At 37.2% G+C, this 20760-nt stretch overlaps 1 protein-coding gene across 1 annotated transcript in view; it reads right to left on the reverse strand.

The window, feature by feature from the left end:
- Window positions 1-20760, reverse strand: part of LOC134679011 (LIM/homeobox protein Awh) — a 39885-nt gene that overhangs the window by 9233 nt on the left and 9892 nt on the right. The window contains exon 2 of the mRNA XM_063537802.1: window positions 3657-3838. Coding sequence (XP_063393872.1) covers window positions 3657-3838 — 182 coding nt within the window. The remainder of the gene's footprint in view (window positions 1-3656; window positions 3839-20760) is intronic.

Here is a 20760-nt window from a genome sequence, read left to right on the forward strand (position 1 = left end):
GAATGCCTCTAACGGCATTAAGTCCGCCTGTTGTACTTTTTGTATATGCAATAAAGTTTAAAAATAAATAAATAAATAAATTGAGGTACAAGCAGTTAAAGTAATTAAAGGGCGTGGTAATTAGTAATTGCTGCTACGATCTTTAATGGGGACCTGGTTGAAACAGACAGATTTTACACCGTGAAGAGTTTTAAAAGTGTTATCCTAACTATATGCCGCCCGTCAAGCCCTGGTGGCATCATCGATCAATACTTAATGTCAAGGATGTGAATTGATAGTTAATACGCGAATGTTCTCCCACTTTTTGAAACGGACACTTTGTTCGTTCGTAACGTTCGACATGCCGTGACCTTGTCTTGTAATCAAACTTAAATTCTTTAAATGCTTTGAGTAGGGGAGACCAAGGAGAGTTGAAACAAATTTTACTTTTTCGGTCATAACTCTGTTGAATTAGAAGCTACTTATTTAGATTTAAGAAATCTGTACCTATCGTCTGATAGCAAGTTTCAGAACCATTTAAGTACCATCCAGAACAAAAATACCATAGTGTACCACTCAGAACTAAACAATAAATAGCATTAAACTAAGTGTCAGTAAAACATTTTCTATGGTAACGCAGTTGAATTTAGAATTTTGGTTTACAATTTGAAAAATATGCTACATTAATCGTATATTATTAACAATGTGCTAAGTTCTAATTGAAAAATCATAAATTTAACGGTTTGGTATAAACAGCCTCTGTCAAATTCAAACATAAAAATTACGAGATAGGTTGCAAAAAGGTGTTTAAATGTACCTCACCCTTATAGTTTTCAGATTTTTACACATGTTTGCACTTTTAGGTGGTTAGAATGAGAAATAAATAAAAAAATCTTGGTAGTCGTACTTCTACCGTCTATAGTTTGCGGGATATCGGTGCTGTATCAACTTACCTTTGTCTCCTCTTCTTGCTTACCCTATGTCATAGGGTACGCATCGTTATCATAACGATTAATAACGGCCTTGATAACGATGCGTTCTAGTACCGAGGTACTATTAGGCAGGTATAAGCAAGTACATAATATATGTTTAGTGTAGGAATCACAAGGACTGACTATTGACTATACCTATTATGCTACAACAACTATTACTTAGTGGGCGGCGCATTATAAGAACCAATATTTGATAGTCATAAATTGACCCATTTATACACATGTTAACAATATAATATAGTATAAAATACTCATACACATGTATTAGTATTTTCAGAAAAACGTACAATTTACTTTTTCCGTAAAAATATATTATCAAAATTTAGCCCACTCCACACTAGTGTGCGAATCGCGGCGCGATTGTCGAGCGGGCTTTTGCGTTATTTCTCTGCTGAGGGGCTATTCATAAATTACGTCATTTCAAATTAGGGGGGGGGGGAAGGCTGGACATCGGATGACGGTAGCATGAAGTAGGAGGAAATGGGGTCATTTGAAGCATGATTTTTGGATGATTATAGGGGGGGGGGGGGTCAAAAATCGTCAAAAATCGATGACGTAATTTATGGACAGCCCCTGAGTAGCAAAAGTGTCAGCAATAATAGGTTCAATTCGTAACTGTCAAATGTTGGTTCTTACATTGCGCCAATGATACCTGATTAAGGAACAATCACATTTAAGTGCCTATATTTTTATAGTACATATCATACCTATCTTTTATGATATAGATCTACTTTCATTTTGGATACCACCACGAAGGAACGTATTCTCGTTCCGAGGACCATTGCGCTGGCTGCTAGCTGTCTCGATTAAAATATATGGTTTCACGTCGCATCCAGTTATCACAATCATAATAAATGACAAATGAAAACGCCAGTGTTGCAAGTCACGGAGCAGACTCGCCGGTGTATTTTTTACGATGGCAACGTTCTCCGTCACCGCTTTGTTGTGCTACACTCGTCCGACGGATTTTCAATAAAACCACTCTTCGGGACGTTGGCCTGTTTTTTCTATTTAGTCGATATGTTCTCACGCACCTGTTGCGAGAGGACTCTTTATTTCCCATTTAAAGTGATGTTTATGTAAATCGGATCGGATGCAGAGGTGTTTTAGAAACTTCCTTTTAGTTCTATCTCCCTATTGGTTTTATTTTTGTACAGCTATAGTACCATTACCGTATGCATATGTGTTGCACTTAGGTATTATAAGTTTGTATTTGTCACACATGTTCAACATTGTCTATGGTATCGACATAAATATGCAACAATTAAAAGTGATATGCGCAAGAAAGCAACCGACCGCTCTGTATTTGGTTTCTCCAGCCTTATAAGGCGAACTTTGAAATGATAAATAGGCCAGTATTGCTACAAGCATCGAGCAGACGTCAATAATGCTAGTGGGTATCGATTCAGAACTTTCCGCTATAATATCACAAAAAGAGCGACGTGTGCCTAGAGCCTGTCAATAGTGCATCATCACGCTCGCCACACAGCGCGCAAGCAGGTCAAAGGTCGGCTACACACCGGACCGCCTACCCTGAGAGCATACCTCCGCACATACCTCGAGCAACCCAACCACTCTGACAATAGCCATCTCGCCGATGCCATACCTAGCATACCGCGGTGATTTCGATTCTGGCCGGCTATTTCGGCATCACGGATGACTTGGAAAATGATGACTTTGGTTATTTCTAATACGTCGAAGGTTAATTGGACGTAGGCAGCGTATTGTAAAGGATTAACGTTTGACCGTCTAAACGATTGTAACGTTGACTTGTGTTTTACGGATATGTTGGCCAGCTATTTGATACCAAGTACAAATCTAAGAGAAGTTCCTACTTACCTTACCTATATCTCAACTAAATATATATTTTAATAAATAGGTACATCTGCCGGCTTTGGGTTCACATTGTCCGACTAAACGTATTTACGACATGGCGTAATTTTAGGGGAAGAATATTGAGGTAAAAGACTAACAAAAATATGTATATAGATTTTGCGTTTACATTGGTATATATGAGTTTTACTGCTTGCTTTTAATCCTTTTCTTTGGCGTGTAAATTTTATTTTATTATTTTAGGGGATAAATTTTCAAAATCGTTAAACGGATTTAGCGTTTATAAGCAACAAATATTTATTACCTACATGCAATCTCAAGCTAGTGGGATTAGTTTAATTATCGTAATAAATAGTAATCTTCTTTTGATTATAAAAATGTGTTATTACATACATACTTATTAATTAGGATAAACATGTATGTGCACATGTATATTACCATATTACCTACAGTTATATTTAGATCTAATGCACAAGAGAGCAGCAGAAAACAAAAGACGCAAATAAAGTAATATTACATATCTACGACATCATTTCTAAATATGTTTGTTATTTCTGAACACTGACGATACCTAAGATACTGTTTTATAAATTAGTTTTGTTTAAGAATGGAGTATTTTAATCTACTTGGTGTAAGTACGTGGTGACGCAAGAAGCCCTATGTGGGTATGCTAGGTGCGACACACAACATATTGGTGTTACATAATATTCGGAGTGCAGATCTTTCGTTCTTCACATTTAAAATATTTTTACATAGGGTTCCGAGTAGCACAATTTTACCCGTAGAAGGAAATTGCTGCCCTGCGAGAAGAAAATATAGGCCACAAGCGGGTGGGACATACTCATTACTCACTTGGCGTAATCCTGCTTGCAGTAGACCTGGCGGTCGCGCAGGAAGCAGGAGGGGTGGCGGTCGAGCTGCACGGCGCACACGCAGCAGCGCAGGCAGGCCGTGTGCCACGCGCCGCCGCCCACCTCCAGCAGGAAGCGGTCCGCGATGGGCTCGCCGCACGCGCAGCAAGTGCGGTGCTCCGTCTACAAAGAACATTAATACCCATGGTTTACCTCATTATCTCTATTAGTCTTTACAAACAATTCTTGAAATTAGTTGCAAAGCGGACCTCGGGCTCTCAATTAGGGTTGCCAGATCGAAAGGCGCTATTATCGGGAAAAATATATTTTTTTCGGGATTTTGGGACTTAAGTCGGGAAAAACATTCAAATTAAAGTAATTGTATTAAAAACAACGATATTTTACATTATTGGCACTACGTCAGCTGCTCTGCCCATAGACGTTTTTAAATTAAAATAGTATAAATTCTTTGAGATCTTGAGTCGCTCGCTCGCTCGACGACAGTTCGGAACTTGAAATTATTGTTTTATAACGTGAAGCTCTTTTTTGGGACAATTTTCACTTTGTCGGGAATCGGGAACACATGGTAAAAATCGGGAGAATCCCGCCAAATCCCAGCAACCCTACTCTCAATGAGCAGTGGCAAAAAGCCGGGACTGCGCGAGGAAGATGTGTCTTTACCAAAGAATATAATACTCACTAGGAGGTCTTTACAATAAAAAGACCCGGCTACGTACGAGTCGGTTTCGCGCCCCTAGGGTTTCGAAAATCACCTTTTTTCAACTCATTGATATCGACCTTTTAATGTTCCTTTGCGTACGTAACTTGGCCGGTTTGGGTCAATTAGTAATCTGGGAAAAAAATTGGCCGTGACAGACGGACACACGAGTGATTCTATAAGAGTTCCATTATTTTTCCTTTTGAGGTACCGAACCTTATAAATACCGCATACTACGTACGTACATAGTACGTCGAGTAAGGTGTATTCGGGTAATACCGAATGTCGTAATTCCGAAATTCAGATGAAAATCACCCTTAATTCCATCATAATAAAAGTCTCTTTTCGGAATTATCCGACAGTTTTCGACATTCGGAATTATCCGACAGTTTTCGACATTCGGAATTATCCGACAGTTTTCGACATTCGGAATTACCCGAGTAAACCTTACACATTTTTTTGTGCCAACATTATAAAAAATATTTTTGATGAAGTTATTGTCAGTGTCATAGAGTATTAATTTGCTTGTAAACATATTTTGGAACGTTGGCTTGTTAAAGTTTGTGAACTCGACTGTAAGTACATTATTCTATAGGTACTGTATAAGTTTTCTGAATGTCTCGTTACTTAGTTAGCCGAGTGAATGCTGACTAAAAGCTTTTTTTATATTACCTACTTAAGTTATAAATGGTAATACCTATTACTGAAAAAAAATAAGCTCGCTGAAACTTTAACTTCTTTGCAAAACTCGCTATAAACTTATAAACTTATTATCCATGTATGCGTTTCTCTTAGGTTTGGTAAAATGCACAAACGACTATGTATCCGAGTCTTTGGCTGGAAAGGAGTAAATATTATAACAAATTACAACAATTACACATGATAACGTAGTAAGGGCAGCGGAAATTAGTTTAGCGACACAATAATTATCTCGACGCCGACGACAACATGTGCGCGCCCGCAGAGAAAGCCGCGGCGCAAACAGTATTTATTTGATTGTCCCGGGCGGAGCGGGGGTGTAATCCAATAAAACTGTTGTATAAATATTACACCCTTTTGATGTAGTTGCATTGTAATCAAACGGGAAACTATGCAAGTAAAATATACACTTGGGATTAACATAATTATTTGTCTGAACGAAATAAATAAACCCTCTACAATGCTATTTCATAAAGATATTTAGCCATTTTATTACTTAAAAGTGACAAGAGGAGAAGACGGCGGGGGCTGATGAGTCCGCAGCGCAAGTACTCTCTGCGCGAATGGATGAGTGATAAAGGAGACTTACGGCGCGATTCGGGAAATGAATTAGAGATTCACTAGATATGAAATAGTAAAGATATGCGACGTTCCTCGGCTAAAGGTACCTTATGGCGGCCGCAATACAATTGGAGCGGCGTTAGTAACAGCGTAAGCGCCAACCGCCATCGCCATAGGTAACTTTTGCCGTGGAACGTTACAGTCGTATCTAGTGAATGTCTAATTCATTTCCCGAATCGCGCCGACAGTAGACTAAAAACCCATGTAACTAAAAACAATAAAAATATTATGTGGTAGGTATTATAATTATGACTCGCTACATGTCCCATATCCGGTTGCCTTCAATGTGCTAAAGCTTTAGCAGGAGTCCGTGCTTCTAATGGGTTCACAACTTCAAAGTGAAAGCACACTTGGACGTGTGACTTTGTCATACGAGTATCATTATGTATAAGTACAGTGAATGTGTTAAATTCGATATAAGGAGGAGGATTTCAATTAGGTCATCATCATCATCATCTCAGCCATAAGACGTCCACTGCTGAACATAGGCCTCCCCCTCTATGGGGGGTGAATGCCATAATCGCCACGCTTGGCAGGCGGGTTGGCGATCGCAGTCGAGTACACCGAATTTGAGGGACGCTGCTGCCCATCCACCGGTGGTCTTGGACGTGGTTTAAGGACATACCCGGGTCCTGAACGTAGTTTAAGGACATACCCCCGGGTAATTAGGTAGGATGTTTATTTTACTTTTTCTACTTCCATATCATAACTTCCCTATAATATGTTCAGAAGCGAAAAGCTAATGGCCTAGGTACTGAATCATAATTTTTAATTGTCCGCCAATAATGAGACACACATATACAGTCTACATACTTTTTATTTATCACTACAAAATACTACGGACCAATGCGCGCAAGGCATATGTTAAAAACGCATCCACTTCAAGTTTAGCAATAAACTACGCTGAACAGTGCCATATTTTTTGCCCCATCGTTACAACAAACCCTAAAATACCGCAGTTATTGACTCCTCGTAAAGCGCACCCGGCCACCGATCAAATAATAACAAACAATACACGAACAACATTAACGTTTAGCGACGCTCCGACACCCCAAAACAAATTCACAGCATTTTGTAAGCAATAAATATGTTGCGGCTGCGGCCGCGCCGCGCAGCCCCGACCGGGCCCTAGCGCCCGCCGATCGCTGCCTCGTCACCCCGGACCAGCGCACATTATGTAGAGGCTCCCCTGGTACTGTTCCTACACGAACAAAAACCAGTTGCCACCTATCAAAATCTTAGTAACAAATTTCTTAAGGGTTCTATTGATAGCGGCGCATAATAGATACCCGGTGTGGTCGCATTGTGAGGACCTCTCCAGCTTGATGCCCGCCATTTGACACTGTTGGACCCGAGTTAGCAGCTACTCGTTTATAATGACGTTGTTTGAGTATATTTAACGCACCATTTAAAAGGGTTTGCTTACTTTATATTTCGGTTAAAATTATGCAAATAAGTTCGTTCCTTTTTGTTTCTCTGCCAAGTTTGTGATTTTCGCTCCGCGCGTACCGGGCTCCGTGACGCATAAATGAATACTTTAACAGATCTACTACATTAATTACTTGCTACTGTGAAAATGTTTCACATAAGCATACTCCATCAAGTGGCAGACTCGTATGTGTTAATTTGCATTTTCTTTGTTTTAGACTCAACAATCACTGGCTTCGTAGGTACCTAATTCCTTTCGTCAAAACTTTTTCCCTTCGTGACTTATAAAATCAAATAAAGGATAAAGGAAAGAGATTTTTTTGTAGTAAAAGTGAAATGATACATCGTTTCGAAGTATTTTTTGCAGCAGACATGGATATCTAATAAAGGTTGACAAAAGAGTCAACAACGGCTCCACTCAATAGCCGGGCGAACACTCGCGTGGTGTAAGCGCCGCGCCGCGCCGTTACCAACGCATTGTGCGATCATTTTGCCGGGCGTGACGAGTGTACTGAATTGATCTGTAACCGGATAACTCACACGGTATTCGAATATTGATTATTAATGATTATATAGGGATAGGGTATATGACTACTAGACTAGTCAAATCAGTTTCTTTTTTTGAACTCTCAAAACGATTTGCCACTGTGGATGGAATTTATATGAAACTCTAGCAAATGACGTCACGGTCAAGTTACGTACTCTTTATAATTATGTATACTTATACGATTTAAAAAATAGAAATTGTGTTTACGAATAAAACTTCTGTCTACGATTCTCTATTGGTGTTTTATTTCATACATCGTGGTGTGAATTTATTTATTTTAAAAATTATCAACATCCCTATTATAATATAATTTATAAAGTTTCAATATAACAATAATTACGTTTTATTTATTATTAGAATATTTTACCATTTATACAATTTTTAAGGATGTGTATTAAAACTGTGAAATTAAAAAATTATAAACGGACGCTAAAATCCATTTTAAACCAATATTGTCTTACATCATTTTGGAAAACGATATTAACTAAGAACCACCGCAAGGAAACTCGTTATCACCTAAAACTCTGCATCGAAATCGCCCCATCCGTTGGAGAGCTACGTTGCCACAGACAGACAGACATAAGCTTCAAACATATAACACCCCTCTTTTTGCGTCGGGGGTTAATAAAAGTAATTCAGAGCGACATTGAATGAGGATGAGTGCGTACCTATGACTTAAATTTTAATGTTGAATAACATCGACTCCCATAACATTTGTCTTACCATGCTACTTATAAAAAATTCGGGGGCTTGACGATAAGATGGTGTTAGGCAAGTACTAAAAAAAGTTCTTGTAGGAATCCTATTCCTTACATGTAGGTACAGCCAGCAGAACTATTTTTTTTATTAATAGGTAAAATTTAAAGACCTGAAAAATGTTTCATCTATTTTAATAACTAGCTATTTATATGTGCAATGAAGTTAACATTGCGGCGGTAAACGCTGATCCCTGATTATGATGAAACCTTGATAACTATGATTACGATCGTATTAAGCTCCTAATAGGTTTTCTATAAACCTACTAATATGCGCAGTAATCGGTCAGAATGACGCCTACAAATAATGTTAGCGTGACAAAAGAGTTCATAAGGCAGTGTATAAAGTATAATGGCAGATCGGATACGGGTCGGGTGCGGACGCCGGGTGCTGGGCGGCCGCGGGCGGGAGCGCGGCCGCTCCGCGGCATTGTGTCGCAAACTGTCGCGCCCGACCATTAGCCCACGGCAGCCCAAAACTGGCATCATCGACGGCGCCTGCCTCCTCTATTGTCATGGGCTTACCTTTGCAAATCCGATTTATATTTGAATATAATTGACTTTCGGCCGCATCAGGTACCGAGAGCTTGTATCTCATTGTGTACGGCTGATCTCTATGGCGTTTTTATCGGCTGAACATGATAAATGTATTGAAAAGATTAAGTTTAGTAGTGGGTGCGCTTTATACTTTTGGAGCTAAATGGGCGCGAGAGCTATTCAATGATTTTATGGAATGCGGTTGCTGAGACTAAGATTTCCATCTGTTTTACACATTATAATACCTGTATAAGTTACCACATACAAACATATTTTTGCTAGGTATATATTAGATTTATAACCACAAAAGTAGTCAGATTCAAAGATGAGTTTTTGACGTGGATTCTTGTTTGCACAATAGGCCGCAAATGAGATCCAGTTTTCGTGTACATTACCATAACATTGCTGTACCTATATTCGTGGTTAGTAAATATTTTTTCGGGCGCCGTTTTGCATCGAGGGAGAAAACGATTTCTGAGGCGAGAGCGAGCAGTCAGTCGGAAAACTCACAAAATTTATTCATAATATTTTTCTCAACAACTCTGTATCCTTAAATTGCTTTCAGTAGACGTTTGTTTGGAACAAATTGAATGTTTGCTGTAACATTAGGAAGGAACTGATAGAATATTTACTTTTATATGTATGATGCATAATTATTACGATGCCATATATGCCAGCGAACTGTCTGTTATCGACATAGGTAATAATGACATGACACGGTAAACACCACTTTTTGAAACTGCTTGATAAGAAGTTTCAAATTGTTCTCTAGAACAAATACCGGCCATGTGCGTGGCATAAGGAGGCCACCGGGCCCTTTATTACGATATAAACAACTATAGTTACCAGCAAAAGAGCGTATTTTTCCAATACTTACGCCCTTTTAACAAGAAGAAGAAGTGTTTGGAAGAAACAGTGTGTCGACCGATTTTTCAAGTTAAAAAAATTTCCATGGAAAGTTATTTTTTCTGATTTTATATTTTTTTATACGCCCATATCAAGTATTTGGAGAGGGAATGGAAGGGGGGGGGGGGGGAAGATTTAGAAAGTAAATTACATCTACGTAATTATTATTTGATTGATGATATAAGTAATTGATATACCTAGTTCAGTTACACAAACAAATATTTTTTTTTAAGTTCGCGACTCAGTATCGGCTCACAAAATAAACCTAGGTAGATTTGTTTAAAATTTCATTAAACTACATACAGCTTAAAATACTTTTTTAGACGGATAGAGAAGCCGGATGTTAACCGAAATTTCATACAAATAAAAACCGGCTTACTTACCCTGATAGACGGACGGGACATGACGAAACTTAGGGTTACGTTTTTGCCATTTTGGCTACGCAACCTTAAAAACCATGATCAGCTTACAGTTTTCACGATTTTACTTAAATTTTAAGAATAAATTCAATAGAATAATGTACGTATATGTAATCTATTCTTACAATTATTTGGTAGAGCTTAGGTGAAAATATAAGTAAAGCCTCTTTTGCATGTAGAAGGACCTGACGAAACTAGTTGACTATTACGGAACCCTAAAAAAATTGATAACATATTTGACTTTGACGACTTAAAATTTTAAATAGGATGGATTATTTATATTTTATATCGACGAATCGATGGAAACACTTAATGAAATAAACGAAATGCGACTCCACTAATTCACTATTTATTATGTTATGTACCTACATACATACAGGCTTTACTTTTTTTTACCTATATCTTGTTGATGTTTTAATGTACCTTAAGTACAGACATTTTCTCTCAACATGACAAAACAATCTATAATTTAATTATAGTGGTGATTGTATGTAAACTCAAAATGTACATTGTTTTTGAACAACACTTTTTTACAGTGACAATAAAAGGGCATTTTTTATGAAATTAAAATGTGTAGGTACGTCGTTGACGCGCAGGCGCTGCGGGCAGGCCGCGCACACAAAGCGGAGAATAGCGCAGCGGGCTCCGTCGGGATAATGCCCAGCTTCACACCATTCGCAGCGCTCTACAGTTTTTATGATGACGCGGGTCACAAGGAACATCCGTCATACGATAAGACAGCAGCCTCATTCAAATATATGCAAATGTTACGCTGTCGAAAAGTAGCTTCTTTTATATTAAATTGTGGTAGCATTCTTAAAATGAAAAACATCCCACTGTCCTTAATGTGACATTTTTACGTGTTAGAATATGCAGGTATAAAATTTATTTATATTCTCAACGTTGACATATTAATGTCTACGTAAAAAGTATTTCCCGAATGTAAGGCATTAACGGTAGCAAAGTGCGTATAAAAAAATGCTACGCTTTAGGCCTAAGTACTGGAAAAATGCTACAGACGCCGTACGTATTGCGGCAACATTGCTGCTTTCTGTCGACGACAGTCTGTACGGCCGGACCGCATTTTTGCGCAGTTCATATCGTAACATGTAAAAAGGTAGGCAGATATGTCGACCGTCAGCACAATCTTTCTTCCAACACAAATAGAGTTTATAGAGTGCAGCACGTAGTCGGCAAGTACCTAACTTTCGCATATATCGTGTCGTGTATCGTGTTTCAGTGCCACCTCGATATCTAGCATTTCTATTTACATTTCCCACTACATTTCGTTACATTTCCCACTAACAATGCCCCTATTTTAAAAACCGTGAAGATTTAAATTCGTAAAAAAAATACAGATATCGCACTTGGCGCATTGGCAGCTCTCGGAGGACATTGAAAATGAACATCAAAAATAAAACGTATACTGTTAATATCTAGTTCAGCCCTCTACTCGTCCACTCCTGTTGGCTCTTAAAGTCGGAGAGATCCATTTTATTTTTGCGTTCGCCCGGCAGAACTAAAATTGATGCAAATACAGTAAACTGTGATTGATAATATGCGTAGAGTAAAACATCTGTTCTGTACAGTCGCCATCAGATATATCGGAGCGGGCAAGGTGCTCACAAATATCTGAACACGCCTCTATTGTCAGAGCGTTAGAGTGCGTGTTCAGATATTGTGAACACCTTGGACGCTCCGATATATCTGATGGCGACTGTACTCGAAAAGTCAACACAATTAGAAGCCATATTTTACGTGTAAGTATTAATATTAATAAGTTAATAAAGGTCCGTTGAATTTCAGCGTCATTGGACTATGTGCTCCGACACATGCTGAGACAACTAGTTCTAAACTGTTAATTTTAGGATTGTGCGTTATTTCAAATAAATTATTTTCGTTTCATTTAAATATGATAAATATCATTTATTAAAGTATATTGAAGAAAACCTCACAATTTTACTTTGAACACAACCAGGGTGGGATATAGGTATTGGAAGTTCAGGTCATACATACAAATGACCGATCACAGGTTGTAGCTTAAATCACAATAGGTACTGTACTATTTGAATCCTTTGGCAGTACGCGTCCGCGGTAGTTGTGCCAACAGGAGGGTTCATCCGGCCTTTCCGACTGCGGGGCGGGGCTGGGCGTGGCGCCCCGTTACCTTCCGACTCGGAGTGACGTCACCGCTGCGTGCCTGTGTGCCGACTCACGCTTGACGCCATGCCTACTGTGCTGTGTCTATACGACCGCAATACTCGTCTTTTGATTCTATACACATCGCATAAGTAATTTCATAACTACATATTAACTATTTAAATTATATAAATAAATATTTGGCATTTCTTGGTATTTTATTTTCAGAACAGATAAAAAAAAGAGAAAAGTTAATGCAATTTTCGTAGGTTTCACTAAAGTTTTGAAGAGGCAAAATTATTTATGTCATATTTATGTAATCACCTCGTCCTCCACCAGGTCATACATACCTCGCATTAATAAAAATAATTCTTTTCAAATATGTAGTAAGGTGGTAACAAATTAGTTGCTTGCCAATATTTTTACAGCTGATAGTAGGTATTCGGCTCTTGGACTAGGAATATAGGTTTTAAGTATGACGTTTTTTGTAGAAAATTTGTATACATATTTGCTACCTATTTACGTAAAAACACCCTGTTAATATGATACCGAATTAAATGAGACCTCATTGAACAGATTGTAGAACCTCTTTTACCTAACACTTATAACTGGCCACTTCACGTTGATAAATCAAATTCTTGATCGTCAATGTCAAGCTATTTGTTTTCTGGTTGACATAATGACATTTAAAACAAACAATTGTTGACATGACAAAAAGTGTTAAACTTGTCAGTTATTGGACATGCATGACATGATAATAATTTTTTAGATAGGATTAAAAGTTATTTTTTGATCGGAATAAAATAAAAAATATATGAATAGTTTTCTTAATTTATATTCAAATTCTAATCAAAGTTAATTGTTTTAATGTAAAGTATCATGTTTTAAAATATCGAGAACTTACTTATCATCATTTATTGTGGAAATATTTAAAAATCCTTTTATTTAGTATTTTTTCTACAAAAAATTAATATTTAAGTACTTGTTGAAATATAGGTACCTATATATTTTATGTAATTTTACTGTAGTGTGTAGTAAAACAAAGTTTACTTTATTAAAAAACACACATTTTATTAATTAATCTACATCAAAATCTTAAACTCCCTATAATATTACATCTATTAAACGATAAGCTAACGGCCAATATCTCTACACAAACCTGTAGGTATCTATGGGTGTATCGTGACGTAATTTTAATTTTACTTTATCGATAACCGATGACTTAATTACATTTAAATTTAGAACATTTCTGAAAAACAAAGAAATTTGGTTTTATCTCTATTCCCATATCAGTCGAGATGACGTTTTATTCGAAATGAAGTGTCAGTTGCAAACACTTTTGTCGTTACTTGATATCAAACGATATGGGGCCCGTTTCTCAAAAGCTTGTAACTTGTAATACAAGCGGAAGTCACTTTTTGACAGCTTTTGTTAGAAAGGGACTTCCACTTGTATTACAAGTTACAAGCTTTTGAGAAACGGGCCCATGGTAGTCAGCCCCCGATATGTACAGTCGTAGAGTCGAAAAGTGGTAAACCACTTTCTTGGCTAACTGTACTCTGAGCTGCCTGAGTCACACTTTTGAATACCTATTTGCGCCTCGCCTGACACAGACCCCACTCGGAGTTGTTGACACGATTTAATTACTGAGGTACATGTAATCCGATTTGTAAAAGATACTTGAACCTACATTTGACCAATTTACTACTATAAACACCGCTAATCAATTTTATTTCAGTATCACAAAACAAATATTATCTCCAAGGCGTTAGGAAAATCGAAGGGTGTGAAAAAACCCTATAAGTAAGATATATTTTAGAGCTAAGGTAATAAAAAAACTCAATCGACGCTATGTATAAGTACCTATGTGTATCCTAATTTCGAATACCAAAAAACTTTTTTGTGTTTGTAAATCGATAAGGCGTCACTTTGGTAAATATTTTGTTAGTATCATATTTATCATGTAAATCGAGAAAGTGATGGAATCCCTGAATGTAAACTGAAAGTAAAAGTAGTAATGTAGAGACATTTTATAAACAAACACATTGTACCTACTCTATTGACATTAAACGCGCAAACGTTAACGCAGATAGCGCTGCAATTGTGTAAAAAAACAGTTTCTCGTTGTTTGCTGTTCATGTCATGCCATATAAGAAAAAAAAACCAACCTCACATATAACTAAAAGAAGTGGTCTCAATAGAAGTATATTACTTTCAACCAATAATTTCATGGGAAAGAGGAATATTGTTTATTGTCTATCATCGATAACTGTTTTGAATCGGCTCTTGTCATGTTTCATAAGCAACTAGGTTCGATCCTATAATCGATTTCAGCCTATCATGACATAATATTAAGCAATAAACAGTCTATAAACACGAGAGAGCGGCGCAGGCGCGGCGCGAGCATGGAGCGCTAATTACAAACAATTAGGCGGGCCGGTGCCGCCCCCCGTCGCGGTTATCATTCTATTTATTGCATACAGAAAAAACTAACCTTTTTAATAGTCCATTACGTGTTTCGGGATGACTGACTTCATCTTCAAATTTACCCGTGAAAGGGATCTAAAACGATAATGAAACAAAGTAGTAAGTGCTTACGAATTTATAAGTATATAAACGTACTAATGATTTTGGTATGTATTTATAATAAATATATTAGGTTATTGGGCATTAATGTTATCTACCTCACCTAACCAACAAAGTGACGAATTTTAACACTTACAAATAAAACAAATTTCTACTACTTACCCACCTTTACCGTGCCTGACTACGAAAATTACTGTGTTAAGCTATTGGAGTTCTTATTTTTTCAACGTTACATAATGCATACGTGACCAACCTGTCAAATGGATAAATTAATAATCTAGTAATTTTGCGTACCTATGAGCTAGGCCAGAGTGGGATTCCGCGGCCGCGCCGGGACCGAGCCGAGCCGGCAGGCCGGCACAACACAACTGTCAAATAACTCAAATGTTAATAGGGGCGGCCCTCTTGCATCAACTATTAAATACTATTCACGTTTTACGATAATGCCCGACAAACTCATATTGACGTATAAATTTTGAGTTTTATCTTATAAAAATAGCCGCAGGCGCCAGTTGTTTCTCAATAGAAATATTATTAATAAGCGTTGCTCGTTCTGTTTTTCGGCTTTAATTGCGTCCAGTCGGTGATCGTCAGAGTTTCGATTCCGAATAAGCGCTTCAAAAGTAGTAAATTAGTTCGCCGGCGAGCCGCTTTAATATTCATAGGGTCCAGGGAACATTTATAAACTAATTAAAAGTTTTGTTCATAACCGTACCGAAGGTATATATAGAGACATATGCGGATAACTCGGCACAACGTTATACCTACCAAACGTAAAGTTTGAAAACATTTTGTTTATCGCTATCGTTGAATGATTATTTGATTAACCTACCTACCTATGCTTCTTCTATGCTTATTTTTTTTAACAGCTCTTATTTGTCCCACAATATATATATGTAATATATGTTAGTTGGTCTGGGTCAGCAAGACAGAAGGTGGTCACATAGGGACACAATACTGAAATCATGTAGGTAAACTCATTGAGTTAAGGCTCTTAAGAATCACCTTGATCAGCAGGGTCAATAAATATTTATTCAGAATCACTTTCATATAAGTACACATGTTTACTGTGCTGCTCGTAGATTTTGAAGGCGTTTCGATTCCTAAAATTAATCTAAGTACAAAACCTGTTATCAAATAGGTAACTTGAAATGTCGTCAAAATCGTTATACAATTACAATTACCCAATAAAATGAACAAGTCTGCGTTCAATTTCAAATAAGAGAAATAAAAGTAATAAAAAGATGTAGACGGCAATCTGTGAAAATTGAAAATGTCATATTTTTAACAAACTATTCTACGTTTTGCGTTATGCTTACCTAATTATTTTTAAGCCGCATTGACCATTATTGATAGATAGGTAAGTATTGCTGTACACGTGCCGTTATTTTATGCGGCTAATATACATTGTCGATATAATAGATAACGTAAGTAATTCAGATATGAATGGGTCAATTGAAGCTATTTGCGAGAGTGAATATCGATGTGTGAAGGCTTGGCGCGGCTGGCGAAGCGCGCGGCGGGGCGCCCGCTCCGGCCGCGCCGCCGCGCCGCTCGTGCCGCGCGCCCACGCACCTGCTCAACTGCACGGCCATTCATACTGCCTTCTTTTGTCTACCAAAACACGCCAAACTTCCTCGTCTAACATAAGTAAGAACATATTTCATTCTCTTCCCAGTATTATTTAAATAATGAGTATATTATGTAGGAGTTCAAGTCAACTGACAGAAAGTTAATTGCGAGTAAAGAAAGATTAAACATCCACCAAAAAAATTTAAACTATGACATTTTTACCTAATATAGATCGTATGAGATAGTACTCATACAGATGTATAGTGCACAATTAAGCGCACAAAGTGCGCAAATTACAAATTTTTCAGTTAAGCTCGGTACAAAAGTACTGAAGTAGCATGACAAATACAGGCTTTCGTCGACAGGATGTCGTCGGAGGTATGTTAGGTGCGAACGTTTCCGAGAAAATACGATGGAAAACAATTATGCACTACATCTTGTACTTGCGTTTAGTAGCAACTGTATAAACTGATTCTAAACACTAATCAAATATAAACAGGCCCTAAGGCAAGTGTATACGCTCGAAGGGGATTTATCAAAAAATAAATCACTGTGCTCCAAAATGGAGTTAATTAGAATAACGGTTTTTTTTTTAAAGTTAAGTACTTAATTTAAGCGCAGGAATGCACTCTTGAAATTAACGGATTTTACAAAAACACCGTGTATAAACTATATAGGCAACAACCAGTCAAATAGGACCTTTTGTTAGAATCCTCTATACTATACCTACACCACAGTTAATGGCAGTTCTGATTATTTGTAAAAATACCTACTGAAATGTTTACTTAAGTATCTTATGAAATAACACCGACCAAAGAATAACATACATAGCAAGCGGCCTTTACCAAACGAACTGAAAGAAATTGACACAAGTGATTCCTGCGCACTGTAAACAAACGCGTCTGTTCATACAGAGACCTTCATTTTACTAATTTGTAACGTATAATCTGAATTATACGGTTGTTAATTGATTGACGGGGGCCCATATAAGACATTAAAGTATGACTTTACGACAGGCTTAGTATTAAGACGTCAGGCTGTGGCTGTGGATATAAAGACTTCAGTTTGTGTTTCACACGCGCTGTCTTCTGTTCGGCGGCGTGACACCTATCTAAGTACATAACCTACATTCTTAGTTTAAGGATCGGGTAACAATGCGAGACAAGTGCTAGACGGACGGACGGACGGACAAGCTTTACTGCCAAAAGTAGCAATAGTAGCATAAGCAGGTATTTTATCTCAAATCTGAGGAAAGTTTTAGCCGTAAGATACAACAAATTTAATCCAAATTGTTGTGTTAAAATATTTACCATTCAACCATTGCTAAAAAGTGTACCTATTTAATTAAATAGATTGTAAGTACACCTACTATATACATATATTGCGTTTTGTGCAGGAAAGGCTAAAGTAATTAATCTTATTAATTTAGGCGTTGATCGAAAAATTTACACGGGGTGGCAAAAAAATAACTGCATTCCTGTTTCGGAAGGTTTTACTATGGGACCAACCCTAAAATCACGAAAAAGGACCAGCCGCAATGTACGAGTATGAAACAGCCAATAATTTTTTCGCGAATTCGGGGTCGGTCCCCGGTAAAGGTTGCAAGTATAATTCCAAAACCTCCCTGGCAACGGAAATGCAGTTATTTTTTAGCAACCGTGTATAGAGACGTAAGACGATCGTCACCGGCGCTTTTGAAATAAATGAGCAATATTCCAGTACTTACACAATAGCAAGTAAGCTCAAGGCACTCAAAGCGACCAATTGATAAATTATAACCTGCAGAACATCTATAATCCTAACGAAATGAACACTTAAAGGGATTACAAGGCGAAGCACCCTGACCAATAACATTAACTTCTTTGCCGGGGCCAAAGAGGCTCCAACGCGTTTAATATGTTGCGCGAGCGCGTGATGTATTGCTGCTCTATTGTGCTCGATAGCCGAAGGCATTTGTAAGCACGCGCTTAATATAGAATGTACACAACGTTTTTTTATTCATTTATAATGAAAAATATAATATATAGGAACGTTAATAAGAAATTTATTCAAGTCTGTTCCAGTTTCTTTATGACAAAAATTCAGCTGTTAGGCAACTTTTTCAATTTATCATTGTCAGCGATTGATTATTATTATTTTAAATATTTAAATTTAGTTTAGAAGATATAAAATCTGTAAATATTAAGTTAAACACAACCATGCCAAAATAAATACATATTTATACAATAATAAACAAGTGTAGTTTTATGGACTACGCTTTCAGAAAACTGTCCCGGTCTCAGCTCCGGCGTCATGTTTTAGAACCTACTTATTGAAATATTTATTTCTGACATTTGGTACATTTAAAGTACCTTTTGAACATTTTTCTCTTCGTAAGACAAGGGCCTACATTCTTTTTAATTAAACATTTATCTCTTGGTAAACTCTTGTGATAATGTTTTTGTGATGAATACTGAACTGTTAAGATGGATATGGAAGCACCCACCTAAGAAAACCTTCAGTCCAGTCTGCCTATTTTAATTTATTTAACCACTTGTGAGCACACGTAAAACGTGATCGTGTTTTTGACGGCTATGCTGACATATGGCAGCACACATATACACAGAAAATATTATTATTAGTTTTGTGTACATATACATATGTACAGTTCACGTACATATCTGGCTTTCCGTCACAGAAGGTTCCTTATTATACTTCAAGTGCAATAAACGACGAAATTTTGATAAGGTCCTTACTGCAGATGAAGCACCCTTCTATGATGGAAAGCCACATACATATGTAAATACATTAGGTACGTACGAAGGTACGCGAGGCGTCAGGGCGCGGATGCGAGGGCGCGCGGTCCCTAAATCATCACCACAAAGCGTCTTCGCATTATTGTTGCTTAAATACTCAGAACCGCTCTACCACACCTTATTAATCATAATCCGAATCTGTTCATAATTCAACTGACCGCTGTAACTCGGGGTAATCCTTACGCCCGGTCTTATGCGTATACTTATATTATTTCTGAACCTAATCTCCCAATAAACATTAATTATGTAATATCAATAAATAATTAAGTAAACGTAGATCAATGTACTTTCGGTACCTTTTTATCGCGGAAGGAAGATGCCTAACGTATAAATATGTAGGTGGCTAATCTGTCCTTTTTATCAAATGCTTTTTATTTGATCCAACAAGCAGATGGTGGACCATCACCAATGAAAACAAAACGTTTTTTTAAAACAAATTTCAAGATCACAAGCTCCGAATAAAGCATTGATCTTCACAAATCGAGGGCTCGATTAATATTACGCGGCTCGAAACTCTGCCGTCAATACGCATCTGTTTGATGAAATATTAATAGGGTTGGATTCCTGGAGTCCATACGCGAGCCGTAGAGCATAGAGCACATAGTGACCGCGGCTATATTAATCATCGCAGCCCATATTGTTGCATTGTATACTGATCGATCAGGATTCGCTCCTTTTACAACCGTTTGATACTTCCACTACCCCTAGATACGATACCTACACTTAGGTACGTACGTAGGTTTATTTCATTGCACTTTTTTAATATTGTAACCGTTTGTTTAGTCTCAAAAGAGGTATGTATTATAAGGTACGAGTAATGATTACAGTAAGTAAGAATGAGATGGTATTTTTTTAAACATTAACTAATAAATAGAACGATTAGGAGTTTTAATACTCATATAAATACTTAAGTATTATGATTTATGATATGATGCATTGCTGGTAATATTGCAATTCTCACAAAATTTATTAAAGTGAAGATGAAGTATACCTACTCATTTGACTGATCGTGATTAATCACGAATCAATGAAGCTAACACGAAAACATCTAACGTCAATACGAAAACTTGTCAAATTAACAGTAATAGGTAATAGAAACGAAACAATAGAGTAAATTTAAAAAGAAAAACTCGACAGCGATCATATTTACTAGGAAATTGTTAAATGATTGCTGATGGCTGGTATCCGACTCAAATCATTTTACGTACATCTTAAATGGTCATTGGAAAATGAAAAATGACCATATAATAAAGATGATTTTATGTTTCCAATAAAATGATACCCCACTCGATAGACTGGATACTTAAGTAGTAAGTCGCAAATACCTCTAATGAAATTGAAATCATTACGGACTTGCTTGTTCTGTTTCATTCGATTAAAAAA

The sequence above is a fragment of the Cydia fagiglandana genome, chromosome Z (genome assembly GCF_963556715.1).
Source record: "Cydia fagiglandana chromosome Z, ilCydFagi1.1, whole genome shotgun sequence".
NCBI lineage: Eukaryota > Metazoa > Arthropoda > Insecta > Lepidoptera > Tortricidae > Cydia > Cydia fagiglandana.